Raw genomic sequence first — 14587 nt, 5'->3', positions numbered from 1 at the left:
CTCTCATACTCTTGAACCACCCGATAGACTCCTTGTTTCTGGTGTGAGGGAGTGGAGTCAGTACCCAGATGTAGTTGCTGACACCAGTCCTCCATGTCTTTCTTAGAGCCGTTACCTTCCTCCGGGTGAGATGGAGGCAAGGGTTCCACAGATTGTATAGAATTTTGATTAGTGGTATATAATTTGGCTAGCGTGGCATACCGGGGCAGGTACACTTCCCTCTCCCCGATATTTATTATGCGAACGGGCACCCTCCCATGGCGTACATTGACCACCCCCCGTGCTGTCAAAATGGTGGGCCTACTGTCTGAGTAAACTGGTTCTACCATTGCCTGGTAATCTCTACCTCTCAGACCAATAGCTGCCCGGCACCAAATCATCATTTCACTTTTTGGGGGCATGGCAATAGGAAAAGGGTCACACATTCTTACGCTACCAATCTCACCGCCGGAGAGTTCCACTTGTTGCCGTTGCATCAGTGCCCGGATCTCTTTCTGGAGCACCCGCTGCTCGCCGGAGCTGGCATTCTTGGCAACCTGCTGTAAAAGGAAAATCACCTCTGCAAGACAATTTTCAATTACATTAGTTCCTAGAGTTATTTTTGGGTGACTCTCATGTTTGTCAATATCTACAATGATCAGTCCCTGTGCGGCCAGTTCGACTCTACCAATTTTGATGGTCACCTCTTTAAATCCGATCTGTGGCACGGGCTGGCCATTGCTGGCGATGATACTCAAGTCGTCGTCAGGGTAGCGGGTAATATCCGAGTCATTCCAGTACTGCTTGAAGAGCACGTACGGGATGGTGGTGACCTGTGACCCGGTGTCCAGTAGGGCACTCATGGGAATGCCATCCAGTACCACAGGCAAGACTGGACGTCCTCCCACATATCTGTCGCGCCAGTTCGATGGGCCTGGTGATCTTTTTCCTGGGGGTTGGCCCTCTACCCCAGGTTGTGCCCGTTTAAAGAACAGTACCTTTCCATATGTCCGGGTTGATTGCAGCGGCGGCAGATGGGTCGTCCGTCCTCGCTGTATCGGTCACTGGGTCTTCCTCTGGCCGGTGGGGTCCTCCTTGGTCGACGCCACGGGATGTCCTCCGGTCCGGATGCCAGCTGGATCTTCCCTGGAGTGGAAACCTGTAAAGACTGCACAGTTCGGGTTAGCGCAGCAACGCTTTTAGCTAGCTCTTGGACCTGATGGTGTAGGTCTGGAGCCGGGTCATTGTCCAAAGCCTGCGCATCAGCTCCCACAGGCCCTGCTGACAAGGGCGCCGCCTCCTGGTAGTAAGTGGTAGTGGGGCGTCTGTGGGTCACAACGCCACCTGGTGCCGGTTCTCGGAGCACCCGGATGGCTCTGTCCTTGAACTGTGCAAATTCTAGATGAGGGTCCTGTAAGGCCATTGCCCGCAACTGGGTGCGGTGGGCATTGCAATATAAACCCTCTATAAATTGTTCGGTCAACAGCCTGTCCTCGTTTCCCACTCCATTAGGGTCGGTCTGCTTAATGGCCCTCAGGGCCTCTTGTAGGTTGAGTGCATAGTCCCTTATACTCTCATGCGCTCGCTGCTTGCACCCGTAGAATCTAAGTTTAATCTCGGCTGAGGTGCGGGTATCAAAGGTGTCCTTCAGCCGGGTTAGTATCCCTGCGACAGTCTTCCTCCCAGGTGGCCAGGATTTTACTTCCCTTTTGGCTGCCCCAGTTAGTTGGGCCACCAGGATGCTCACTTTTTGCTCTTCTGTGAGGGGGTACACCTGGAAGAGGCTATCCAGCTTTTCTCTAAAGTCATGCAGGGTATGTGACTCCCCTGAGTACTGGGGTAGCCAAGCTGCTCCCGGGATATAGGGCATGGTGAAGGGCATAACTGCAACAGCGGTAGCGCTGGCGGGGGTTGAGGCAGTGGAGCTCTCCTCCGTATCCGACATCTTCCTCCCCCCTAGTGGACCGTGGCCTACCTTGCGATGATCCTGTTCCGTAGGCCGCGGCTCCGCAGTGGATCGTCAGGGTTGAGGACCTTCCGTCGCGCTCCTGTGACGTCGGCGTCTGCTGGGCTCCTTCCAGGACCTTACGCAACGTCCGGACGTGAGGCGGGGCTTCAGTTCTCGCGCGCTTTCGGAGTCCACGCCCCTCTTCTTCCCGCGCGGCGTCCTCAAGATGGCGTCCAATGGCGGGAAAACTCCACGGATGGCGGGAAGAAGGCTGAAGATGGCGCCGGATGGCGGGAATCTTCACCGATGGCGGGAATCTTCACCACTGGTAAGTTTGAACAGTCTTTGCTTTTCAGGCACGCAGTACCCGGTGGTTGCGGGCACGTGATCCTGCCGACTACGCCAAAGTTGACGCGCCCCTGGGCCTGTGTCGCGCTGCGTTGCGCACGCGGGAGCTTACCCGGAGCCGGATCTGTTTAGGGTTGTAGTCTCGTGGCGGTGACCCGGTCCGTGCCCAGGGAATCAAACTGAACGGCAGTCTGTTAGCGGTAGAAAATGGTTGATGACTACGCCACCCGTTGAATGCAGCCAGGGGGCTGCTGCTGCAGGGCAGACCGCTGAGGCCGGTGGAAGGATGGTGCAGCGTGATAGTATAACCCCCAACGGGAGGGGTATGGCCTCAGGGCAGCCGACGTGGATGATGGGGGTAGCAGGAACCACTCAGAGACGGTATGGTAGCGTTCAGGGTCTTTACTGGTAACAACGATAGACCCTCCCGGAGTACTTGCTAGCGAACGGGGCCTGGTCAGTCCTTGAGCAGATGGGATCTCCCCTGGCCAGGCGTAGTTGTAGGCCTCCCAAGCTGACTGTACTCTTCTGGCTACCTTGCTAGAAGCTGATGTAAGTAGCCCACGTCCCTGAGTGTACCGTGTGGTGCTCACCCGTATGGCCGGTGACTCGGGGCCTTCTAATGGCTTCCGCTCCACGATGGCGGTGCTGGTCCCACGCGTGTGACCGGGCCTTCGGGCTTCTGGGCCAGGGGACCTGAAATCCCCTGCCTGACGGATTCTGCTGCTGGGTAGAAGTTAGTCCCCACAGCCTCGGACTCCGGGTCCGGTAAAGAATCTTCTTAGTCAGGGCGAGCTCTTTAGCTGCCAGCCCCTGACTCCTTGTGACTCTGCTGCTTCCTATGCTGCTCTTGTCTCTACTCTTCCTGGACTCACTCACCCTGCCTCAGCCCCGGGTTTATACAGGGGAAGTTCTTCCCCTCCCAAGGCTGGGCAGGAGGTGTGGCATGCACAGGATCCCTGACCAAAGGACCTCCCACCTGCTCTCAGACGTAATATCTCTATCACTGTGACAACCAGACCCCTGGGGTGTCACACATGCACTACACACATCCCATTTCCGAGGAACAGGCCGACGGTACTCCCACTTAGAAATGTGCAGGTACGACCGAGTCTGTTCCTGGCTGGAGTGGGAGGGGGGTGGTACATCCCAAGTAGTGTAGGGGCAGATAGGGGGTGCAGTCTGGGTAGTGATAGGAGCTCATTGGGTGCTGGTCACCTGAGCTCACACATAGAGGGTGTATATAAGGTGGGCGCCATCAAAGAACAGGGTCAGTTGCAGAGAGGAAGTCTGAGAGCAGAGAAGAAAGACCCAGAGTGAGAGAGGAGAAGAGAGAGAGAGACCCAGAGGGGGAAACAGCAGAAAAGGACTCCAAGATCCCAACTTAAATCCCCGGGTGAAGAGTCGGCACAGGGTACCGGAACCCAAGCTGGTGGGGGGCAAAACACACCCCAGCCAGAGACCGGAGACCGTGGGCAGCGTTTGTCACGGTCACCCATCACATCCACCCCGAAGGCACACCACATGAAGGGTCAGGGAACCCAAGGCCAAGGGTGTCCCAACAGAAGACCCGAGGGAGCTGGACCTAGGTGGATCACTGGTGGGGACGGCCAGAGAACGGGACAGAAGGAGAGCTCAGGGCCACGCTCCTGACTTGTTTGGGGGTTGGCTGGATCCAGGACCTGGTGGACGCAGCACGGCTCGGGTGGTCACTCGAAGCTGGAGTGACCAGTACAACATCTGCAGTAAGTAAACACCCTTAACTGCACAACCTGACTCTGTCTTCATTGCCGTCTGCACCGCATCACCACAACCCCCATCCTCTGCACCTGTTCCCCCTGAGGCTATACCCCTCCCGTTGGGGGTTATCTCACCAAGCTGCGCACCCACCATCAGCCTCAGCGGACCCTGCTGCAGCGGCGGCCACAGTGACCGCATCACAACGGGTGGCGTAGTCGACACAAAAGAACTCTTAATAACATCTGTAGGACTGCCACATAACACTGAGCTTGACGCCCTGGGCACGGGCCGGGTCACAGCCGCTCGGAGACTACAACCCCCCATCTGATCCGGTGCCGGGTATTCCCCTCAAAAAGGAATATGTCCCAGGGGGCGCGTCACATTCAATACATATTTATATATTTTAGATATACACCAGATTTGTTTTTAATGAATAATTTTACCAATATTTAAAATACACTATTAGTAAGTAGCAACATTTTTTAGGTGTTTAATACACTATATAAAATGTGAAAATGTATCAAGGTGTTGGTGTCCAAATTGACTCTCTAGACTACTAAGTAAATTAAGTTTATTACCGATAAGGACAGAGGACTGAATACGTGCATATGTGGGTGCATGAATTTCTTAAAGGGTTTGTTCAACAAACAAAGTACATTTTAATCAACAGATCTTGGAATAATAACAAGTTCCACAATTGATTGTGTTAGAAAAAAAGTTCCTGTGCTGAGATAATCTTATAAATGTGCCCCTGCTGTGTACTGTGTAATGGCTGTGTCTTACCATGCTGGGCTGCTGCAGTTCATGGTCACCACGCACCACAGCTCCTGGGCAGGAAAGGAAGCATAAGTCACTTATGATAAGTGAGTATACAGATGATACAGGGGCTTGCATCTGATACTTTCTGTGACGTAACACATTTTTCTGTCTGTTTTATCACAAGATCAACTGATTCTGATGCTTTTTCAGCCCTCTGAGCTCATCATAAATAAAGTCAGTGACATAGGAGCTCTGGGGCCGCTGAACTCATATGTCACTGACTTGATTTATGATGAGCTCAGAGGGCTGCAGATGCAGCAGAAACACTCACTCCTGAGATAAAACAGACAGGAAAATGTGTTACCTCACAGAAAGCAGCAGCTGGGAGTCCCTGCTGTGTCATCTGTATAATCACTTATCATAAGGGCTTCCTTCCCTGGCCAGGAGCTGTGGAGTTGGCCGACCATGACTATAAGCAGCCCTGCATAGTCGAACACAATAAAAGACAGTACACAGCAGGAGCACATTTATGAAATTATCTCAGCACAGGAACAATTTTTAACACATCCAACTGTGGAACTTATTATTTCAAGACCTATTGGTTTAAAATGTACTTTGTTCATGTGGCAATCCTCTTTAATACTGTTGTTTTTGAGAAAATCTCATTTTTATTTTCAGAACACTTATTTTCCTTAGTTTTGAGAATTTTAGAACCTTGACAAAAAAAAAAAAAACAATTGTTTTTAAAAGCAGACCTGCCACTCCATCTTCGCGGACATCTCCATCCTCCATGAGATGAACAATTGGCAGCACAGCAGCACAAATACATGCAGGAAATACCGGCTGGGGTGGTTGAGACACATGATGATTTGCAGTATGTTCTGTTGCATGTTCCTCATCTAAAATAAATGTAAAAATGAGGTTCTGCTAATTCTGCTATGTAACAAAAAATATGTAGCATCTAAGGATTTATTATCCAGGTCTTACCTTCTGCACTGACAGCAGAGCGAATAGACCACACGGATCCACGGCGGAAGGAATAATTACGATGAGAAGTACTTGACGTGCAGGATGGGCTCACAGATAGACGACGGGAATTCAGATTGGTGGGTTCTTCTACTGGCAAATAAGAATAGAGAGGTGAAACCAGCTCTACCACATGAAAATACTATGAAAAAGGGAGATCAGAAGAGTAGATCATAGTATACAATTCAGAAACTAGCTACTTTCTAAAAGATTATTGTCCACTGGGCCAATCCTTATCCTTTAACATTATAAATGACCCATTTGCTAAAATCTAAAGAGCTAAAACGATGTAATTATTCTTCAACTAATTCATATTATTAACTTGAAAAACATGTACTCCTGCATGCTGGAAGTATATATACAGCAGGGGCTATGGACGTTCTCAGCAATAGCAAGGACAGCAAAAAGATTTACAACCCTACAATAGGGCAACTCAAAACTTTGTCAGCTTCATCCTAAATCCTAAGACATAGTTGGGTAGCTGACAATCTTTAGCATTTATTCCATATATAATGTAGCAAGCCAGGCACGCTAGGGTTAAATCCTAGCTCTTCAGAGTCTGATTAGGTACACCTAGCTAAGCTCTGCATATAACCAGGCTGGGTGTTCATCCAAGTCAGTCTGCTGGAGGAGCTGAGCAGACTAGATGTGTCTGGGATCCGAGAGAGTCCAGCCAGAATCTCTCTGAGAAGAGTCTGCACAGGCCATGTGTACCAAACCGCAAGTATCAGTGGTTACTATGGATGATAGCTGTTTTATTTGACTGATCTGGGCTAGCTCAGCGGTGTCTGACGCAGTCAGGGTCTATACTATTTAGTTAGCCCCTGGACAAAGCTAGGGATTTATATTTATGAATTTTGTTTTGGTGCTGTGCAACCTGTGAAAATAAACATTATTCTGTTTATGGAATCAAAGCCCTGTGCCTGTGTGAACGCTACCGACTACCATAGAGAGTATAATATAGAATCTAAAAATAAACATTTTCCATAATCAAGCCATTTGAACTCAGAACACACCTTCCTCCTCCTGCTCGGAGTTGGGGGAGCAAGTTGGCTCATAACAGGCCTCCTGTGTCACCGGTATGGCCGTGATGAGACTGGCCTCTCTGCCTAAACGCTTCTTCTCTTCTTCTTGTTGGAGGTTCTTGAGAATGTGCTCAGCCCGCTGGTGGGATCGTGATACAGCACGAGCAGAGAAAGATTTCTGTAGTTTGTCATTGAAAAAAGTAAGCATAATAAAAGGCATTCTCATCTGATACAATACTAGTCTAATTCTTAATTATACTTTTGTTAGGGATAAAGGGATGTCAGGTCCTAGAAAGCTAAGCTAAAATAACTGAGAACAATTATTGCTCCCATTCTGTAAAGGACCAAGCATTCATAAATGATCCATATAAGTATGTAGTTTTTTCACATTTTCTGCACATAAATCCACATGAAATCCACCCACAAGCTGTCTCCTATTGTTTTCAAAGGGAAATCTGCATTGCTGCTCTTATGGCTGCAGATTGTTCCATTGCAGATTTGAAAAATGCTTCAATAAGTGATTTGTAAAAACCATGGCAAAAGGTCATTCAAGGCCGATCTGCATATGGAAGTTTGGCAGATTTCTCCACAGAAAGAAGTTGCATACCTAAGGTACTGTAGGTCCCAGGAACCACTATTAGAAATGAGTATATCTCTTCATGCTGCCCTGGTCTGGCGCCAATTTGATCCTCCATGGCAGCATCCCTTTACTTCTCTACCAGGCATTCTAGGTCTGGCGTCTTGGACGTCTCTGGCTCTTACTAGGCCCCAAGACGTCATGATGTGCGTTGGACTGCAGCATCATGATGTTGCAGGGCCCAATAATCACCTGAGGCGCCCAGGATGCCAGACCGAGGATACCAGGTACAGAAGTAAAAACTGTCTACCACCGAAGACCAGATTGCTCGATGGATAAGGGCAGTGTTAATCCAATTATTTAATGGGCAAAGAGTGTTTTGTCATAGCTCCCTTGTCATAGCTATCTACAGTCAATCTGTAAATAGCTATTCTGTAATGATGAGATACACACATTGCAGTCTATGAATATAGCTCTTCTCTAAAAGATTCTAAGAGGACTTTTTTTACAAGACCAGGACCTGCACACAGCAGTTCCAGGAATTTGCTTTGGGTCAAAAGTTTTGAACTCTTTGTCCATTACAAATCGAGGACAGCATTTACTGTCAGTCATTTAACCATAAGTCCATAGAACTATATAAGAATTTAACTAGAAAAAAAACAGATGTTCAGTACAAACGTAAAATCTGCTACTTACAGATTGATCCTCACTAATTGGGTCTTGAACACTTCCACTGTTGTGAGGAACCCAAGGTGGGTCAAACATTGGAATAGATGGCATGCCCAAGATGGGAGATGGTAATGTGAAGTTAATGCTGGGGGGAGGGATCTGTAACATTTAAATTATCACTTTCAGGATTGGAACAGATGAAATTTCTCAAAAATTTACAATGAAACCTTCAGGCTAACAGTTAGAGATCTCAAACCTTATAAATCTGCTGTGCTCCTTCCTCCATTCTTGGCCAAACCTGATATCTGAACCTCCAGAGTGTGTGGAATTTGAGAATAGCATTAAGTCTCTGCCCTGTTTCTGGATGCTGGAACTCAGAAGTTAGCATCTCGGAGACTGCGTCCGGTACCTTCACAGCACAAAGCAGGAACATGGCAGCTGCAACAGCATTCATTATAGATTACTCAATGGCTGAGCTAGATTTTTCTTTTTCTTTATAAAGCTGCACAAAACATTTTCTTGATAAAGCTGCACAAAACATTTATGAATATACAGTGAAGGAAATAATTATTTGATCTCTTGCTGCTTTTGTAAGTTTGCCCACTGACAAAGACATGAACAGTCTATAATTTTAAGGGTAGGTTAATTTTAACATTGAGAGATAGAATATCCCCCCCAAAAAATCAAGAAAATCACATTGTATAAATTAGATAAATTTATTTGCATATAGCAGTGAGAAATAAGTATTTGATTCCTCTGGCAAACAACACTTAATACTTGGTGGCCAGACCCTTGTTGGCAAGCACAGCAGTCAGCTTCAACTCCCTCCATAAGTTTTCTATGGGATTAAGGTCTGGAGACTGGCTAGGCCACTCCATGACCTTAATGTGCTTCTTTTTGAGCCACTCCTTTGTTGCCTTGGCTGTATGTTTTGGGTCATTGTTTTGCTGGAAGACCCAGGCATGACCTATTTTTAATGTTCTGGTGGAAGGAAGGAGGTTGTCACTCAGGATTTTATGGTACATGGCTTCATCCATTCTCCCATTGATGCGGTGAAGTAGTCCTGTGCCCTTAGCAGAGAAACACCCCCAAAACATAATGTTTCCACCTCCATGCTTGACAGTGGGGACGATGTTCTTTGGGTCATAGGCAGCATTTCTCTTCCTCCAAACACGGCGAGTTGAGTTAATGCCAAAGAGCTCAATTTTTGTCTCATCTGACCACAGCACCTTCTCCCAATAACTCACAGAATCATCCAGGTGTTCAATGGCAAAGTTCAGACGGGCCTGCACATGTGCCTTCTTGAGCAGGGGGACCTTGCGGGCACTGCAGGATTTTAAACCTTTAAGGCGTAATGTGTTACCAATGGTTTTCTTGGTGACTGTGGTCCCAGCTGCCTTGAGATCATTAACATGTTCCCCCCGTGTAGTTTTAGGCTGATCTCTCACCTTCCTCGTGATCAAGGATACCCCACGAGGCGAGATTCTGCATGGTGCCCCAGATCAATGTCGATTGACAGTCATTTTATATTTCTTCCATTTTCTTACTATAGCACCAACAGTTGTCTCCTTCTCAACCAGTGTCTTACTTATGGTGTTGTAGCCCATTCCAGCTTTGTGCAGGTCTATGATCTGGTCCCTGACATCCTTAGAAAGCTCTTTGGTCTTGCCCATGTTGTAGAGGTTAGAGTCAGACTGATTAATTGAGTCTGTGGACAGGAGTCTTTTATACAGGTGACTATGTAAGACAGCTGTCTTTAATGCAGGTAACAAGTTGATTAGGAACATCTAACTGGTCTGTAGGAGCCAGAACTCATAATGGTTTGTAGGGGATCAAATACTTATTTCTCACTGCAAAATGCAAATAAATTTATCTAATTTATACAATGTGATATTCTTGATTTTTTTGGGGATATTCTATCTCTCAATGTTAAAATTAACCTGTACTTAAAATTATAGACTGTTCATGTCTTTGTCAGTGGGCAAACTTACAAAAACAGCAAGAGATCAAATAATTATTTCTTTCACTGTACATGATAGGTGCAATGTCAAGGCACATTGAATGAAAGCATATAGAATATCATGGGGCATGTTTATCAACACTGTCTAATTCTTCAACAGTGCAAACTTAGACAGTCTTAAAATGTACCATATTTATCAAAGTAATTCATCCTATTTTATAAATCTTTCTAAGGCTAGTCTAAGTTTATACCACCTATTAGTTGGCTTACTTCTAGCTAGAAATGCGTGCCACCATTTTTTGCGCATTTTTTGCTCCATCATGATGCAAGTTATACCATGGCCCTTTTTTGGTGAGCCATGCATTTTTTTCAAGCAGTCACATCCCCTAATTAGAAAAGTCGTAAAAAAATTCTAAAAAAAAAAAAATACCTTCAGTGCCTTGAAAAAGTATTCATACTCCATGAACTTTTCCACATATTTTCATGTTACATAAACAAATTTAAATGTATTTTATTTGGATTTTATATAATACACCAACACAAATTAGCAAGTATTTGTGAAATGTAAAGGAAATGATACATGGTTTTCTAAATATTTAAAAAATATAAATCTGAAAATTGTGATGTCTATTTGTATTCATCTTCTCCCTGAGTCAACACCTTGTAGGACCACCTTTCTCTGCAATTACTGCTGCAAGTCTTTTGAGATCATTGGTCCTACAACATATTGACTCAATGGGGCTGAATGCAAATGCACGTCACAATTTTCAGATTTATATTTTTTAAATATTTATAAAACCATATATAATTTCCTTTACACTTCACAAATTCTTGGTACTTTGTGTTGGTATCACATAAAATCCCACTACAATACATTGAAGTTTGTGGCTGCAATGTGAAAAATGTAGAGAAGTTCATGGGGTATGAATACTTTTTCAAGGCACTGTAAATATGGTGCAAGTTGTGAAAGATAGTTTTTGGGTGTAAATTATGCCAGAATTCTGACACACTTTCCTTGAAAAATGTGCCCCAATATATTTAAACATATATTAACTATATATGTGTTCTCTTAGAAAACCCCTCACCTGCAGCCCCTGCCATGTGCTCATCCACACTCAATAGGAGCTCCCATGCCGCTGGCTGGATGTCCCCATACATTTCCTCTGTCAAGATGGGGGCTGCCTTGATCAACAAAGACAGAGGAGCAGGAGACAAGCTCATAACCTAAAATACACAAAGGGAGCGAGTTATCAGTCAATTTGGTCAGATATCATTGTGTACTATCAAAACTGTAAAAAAAAAAGTTCAGTGCTTGAGCCATACTCACCAATATAAAAAGGTGGTCATAATAAAAAGCATGGTCAATTTGGAGGGGCATGGTCTACAAGACCTCTTGAAGCATGTATGTAGCTGCTGCTAATTCCAGCCCTGATAGGGCATTGTGTGCCACTGAAAAGTCTTGAAGTAATAGGAGCCTTTTGCAGTAACCTCACGGGATAAAAAGCCACCTGCCCTGTTTCTCAAACGTCTTGAAACAGGTTGTCTTGTGGATAGATTCTCCCATCTGAGCGGTGGGTCTCTGTAGCACCCACCGCTACAGAGTGACAATAAGCCTCTTGGCTGCTTCTCTAATTAGGGCTCTCCTTGCTTGGGATGTCAGTTTAGGTGGATGGCCATGTGTTGGTAGGTTTGAGGGTGTGCCATATGCTTTCCATATGTGCTATCTTTTATCGGAAAATGGTAATCGACGCATTTCAGGTTCAGACCGACCCCTTTGTCTGGATGCCTAAAACATATAAGCATCGTGACAAAGGGGTTGTTCCGAACTTGAAAACGTGTAGATGAGCATTTCCCAATATCTCTACTTGCTTCTAGACTTTCTGTGAGCAGCAGCGCATCTGGCTTTTTATCACGTGAGGCTACTGCAAAAGGCTTTTACTACTTTTGGACTTTCAGATGAACTCACATGTCTTTTTTTTAGCCATTATGATCTGGCTATAAGGTATCAGCGGATTCTGTAAGTAATTCTAATTGTGGACCATTTTCTGTAATTGATAACCATCCTCCTGGACAGGGAGACTCTGTGGAACTTACTGGTCTAAATACTTATTAGTGATTCTTCCTGTTCAGTTTATAACTAACAGCTGTATAGTAAACGCAAGAATGCAATATACCTGGTGCCTTATATACTTCAGCATCCCACTGTCCTTCTTCCCCTCCAAGTTTGCTTCTGTCACCCTCTTCTTCAGAGATGGTGTTCGAAGGCAGGATTTATCAGAGCACTATAAAAGCAGAGCACACAGATACTTGTTTACAAGGTTGAATTATTATATTTATCTCCTTTCAAACATGTAAAATGCTCTACATGTTGTTACCATTGTAATGCAGGTGCCGGAATGCAACGCACAGAGACACAAGGCGAGAACAGTCAGAGATGAATATAAACAGTTTATATATATATATAACAGGTATTCTGAACAAGGGATTGGCAAAAAAGGTAATGAACAGTAATTTGAAATGTTAGCAAAATACGAAGTTTCTCAAAGTGATGTGTTGCCCTAAATCATGTGAGACACCACGTGAGCTCTTTAACTCTGCATATGGCCCTAGCGGGGGTCACCGGTTATTCCCGCTAGGCCGAAAGTATTTTCTGGACAAATTCAATTAGATCACGTTGAGTTTCCTTAGCCCCAACCGTTCCCCTCCCAACCTGAGTACCTAAACCCAATTGTCCCCGGTACCGTGAGTGAACAGTAGAAGTGACGGCCCTGTTCACGTATGCAGCTCCTCTGCCTTCACTGGCGTGACTTTCCTTGGGCAGCCGTCTCTCAACTCCTCTCTGCTTGACTGTTGAAGGCAATCTCTCAAGCCTTGGGTAGGGGGGTCCAGACCTGGTCTGCCGGCGGGCGACGTCGGGTTCCGCGAACTCACTCAGCACCGCAAGCAGGTTCCGAGACTCCGCAGCAGGCACAGCACTCGGGTCACATCTGCAAGGGATCCGGAGCTCTTCCACCGGCGCCCGGCTGTGGCACCTCACAGGCCTCTGGCTTAGGCCCGCCACACGGGGCTTCTCAGCACGCAGAGAACACGTCTGATCCTCTCTGCTGCTTGGCGCCAAAAGCTCCTCAGGCTTGGCGCGCTGGCCTCTTATCTCCAGGAACTCCTTCCTGGAAGTCACCTGACCGGGTCCAGCGTCTAAATCTGCTCTCCCTTCAACTTCTCTTGTATATGTTGGTTCCGTTTGACTGTGTCTGGCCAGCAGGTGGCAGTCTCTCTCCATCTTTGAAGCATCATGTAAGAGTTCTCTTAAAGGCTCTCTCGCCTCTACTACACCATCATGTCCATCAATGACTGCAAAGTCATTTGGAATTCTCTGTTTGAAAAATATTTGGTTCAATGTACCTCAGTTTGTGTTGACAACCACTGTATATCTCTGCTCCGTATTCTACTTAAACATTCATTTGATAAACTTGGATGGTACAATGAGATATGATGAAATTTACAAATACAGATTGTATTAGAAAAAGTAGTACTATAGCTTTAATGTCTCACTCAAGTCATTGATTTTTCACGTACTGTATGTAAAAGCACAGACCTCTGTTTACAAGTAATTTGGATCAGAGTTTCACTAGTATTTGATCAGTGTGACAGTTTTTCCCATAAGTGATTTTTCACTGATGAAAAAATACAGCTGCAAAGTTTCTCCTATACATTACAATGTTAAGCACTGACAGCACTCCGACTGTACACTGACGGCATCCATATGGTCTCCATGATTGTAACAGACCCTTAGACTTGTATGAAAAATTTGATCTAAGACTAGGATCAAAAACAGGAATATCTCTACGATTTTTTGCAGATCACTTGGCCGGAAAAAGAACATTGACATGTAAATAGCCTCATAGACTATAGTTGATTCATAGAACACAGATAGAACATGTACATGACTCACGAACATCTGAAAGAGGCCTAAGAGTTGTAGAGACAGCAATTATAAAGAGGACCTGTCAGTTACTTAAAAAAAATAAGTTAAATACCTTATAAAAAAAATCCCTTAGACATTGCTGAGTTGTGATTTGCAGCATCTGGGAGTGAGGGGTGAAAGCATATTCCCCCAAACAAGACTGATGATACCCACAGTTGGACTGCAAACAGAGATTTCACATACTGCACTCCGAAAGCAACAAATGTGAATACCTCTGCAATGGAGCGATGCAGCGCAAAACAGAAAAAAAAGTGTCTGAATAAGGGAAGCTTGGGGATGTTTACAAGGTATTTAACCCAATCTCAATATATATATTGTATCTGCAATATTAATGCTAAGGATAAAGGTGTATATATGATATATGATAGGGAGATCCTTAATATCCAAAAGGGTTATAATTGTGCAATAAAGAGACCCTCAGTATTAAGATATGACTACACAGGGAGGGCTGTACTAATAAGGCTATGTGTGGGATACTTAATTATAATCAAAGATTAGTGTCCTAAATACATACACTGTACATTGCTGTGCATACAAACGTATAAAATCAACACGGTACAGTCTCTGCCCC

The 14587-nt window shown here is 45.4% G+C and overlaps 1 protein-coding gene across 23 annotated transcripts in view; it reads right to left on the bottom strand.

The window, feature by feature from the left end:
• The window catches only part of UNC80 (unc-80 homolog, NALCN channel complex subunit), a 222737-nt gene that overhangs the window by 97357 nt on the left and 110793 nt on the right, over positions 1–14587 (bottom strand). For 21 of the 23 annotated variants that reach the window (XM_073646576.1, XM_073646580.1, XM_073646583.1 and 18 more), the window contains 7 exons: positions 12206–12313; positions 11117–11255; positions 8328–8509; positions 8099–8230; positions 6817–7003; positions 5762–5893; positions 5530–5673 (listed from right to left, as the gene is read on the bottom strand). In XM_073646576.1, the coding sequence (XP_073502677.1) occupies positions 5530–5673; positions 5762–5893; positions 6817–7003; positions 8099–8230; positions 8328–8509; positions 11117–11255; positions 12206–12313 (1024 nt within the window). The remainder of the gene's footprint in view (positions 1–5529; positions 5674–5761; positions 5894–6816; positions 7004–8098; positions 8231–8327; positions 8510–11116; positions 11256–12205; positions 12314–14587) is intronic. The other 2 variants (XM_073646577.1, XM_073646582.1) reach the window with 2 other exon arrangements.

Source organism: Phyllobates terribilis, unplaced genomic scaffold (assembly GCF_046119375.1).
Source record: "Phyllobates terribilis strain yellow unplaced genomic scaffold, ASM4611937v1 Scaffold_9__5_contigs__length_417890890, whole genome shotgun sequence".
Lineage (NCBI taxonomy): Eukaryota > Metazoa > Chordata > Amphibia > Anura > Dendrobatidae > Phyllobates > Phyllobates terribilis.
The sequence above is the reverse complement of the archived record's forward strand: the minus strand, read 5'-3'. Positions and strand labels throughout refer to the sequence as shown.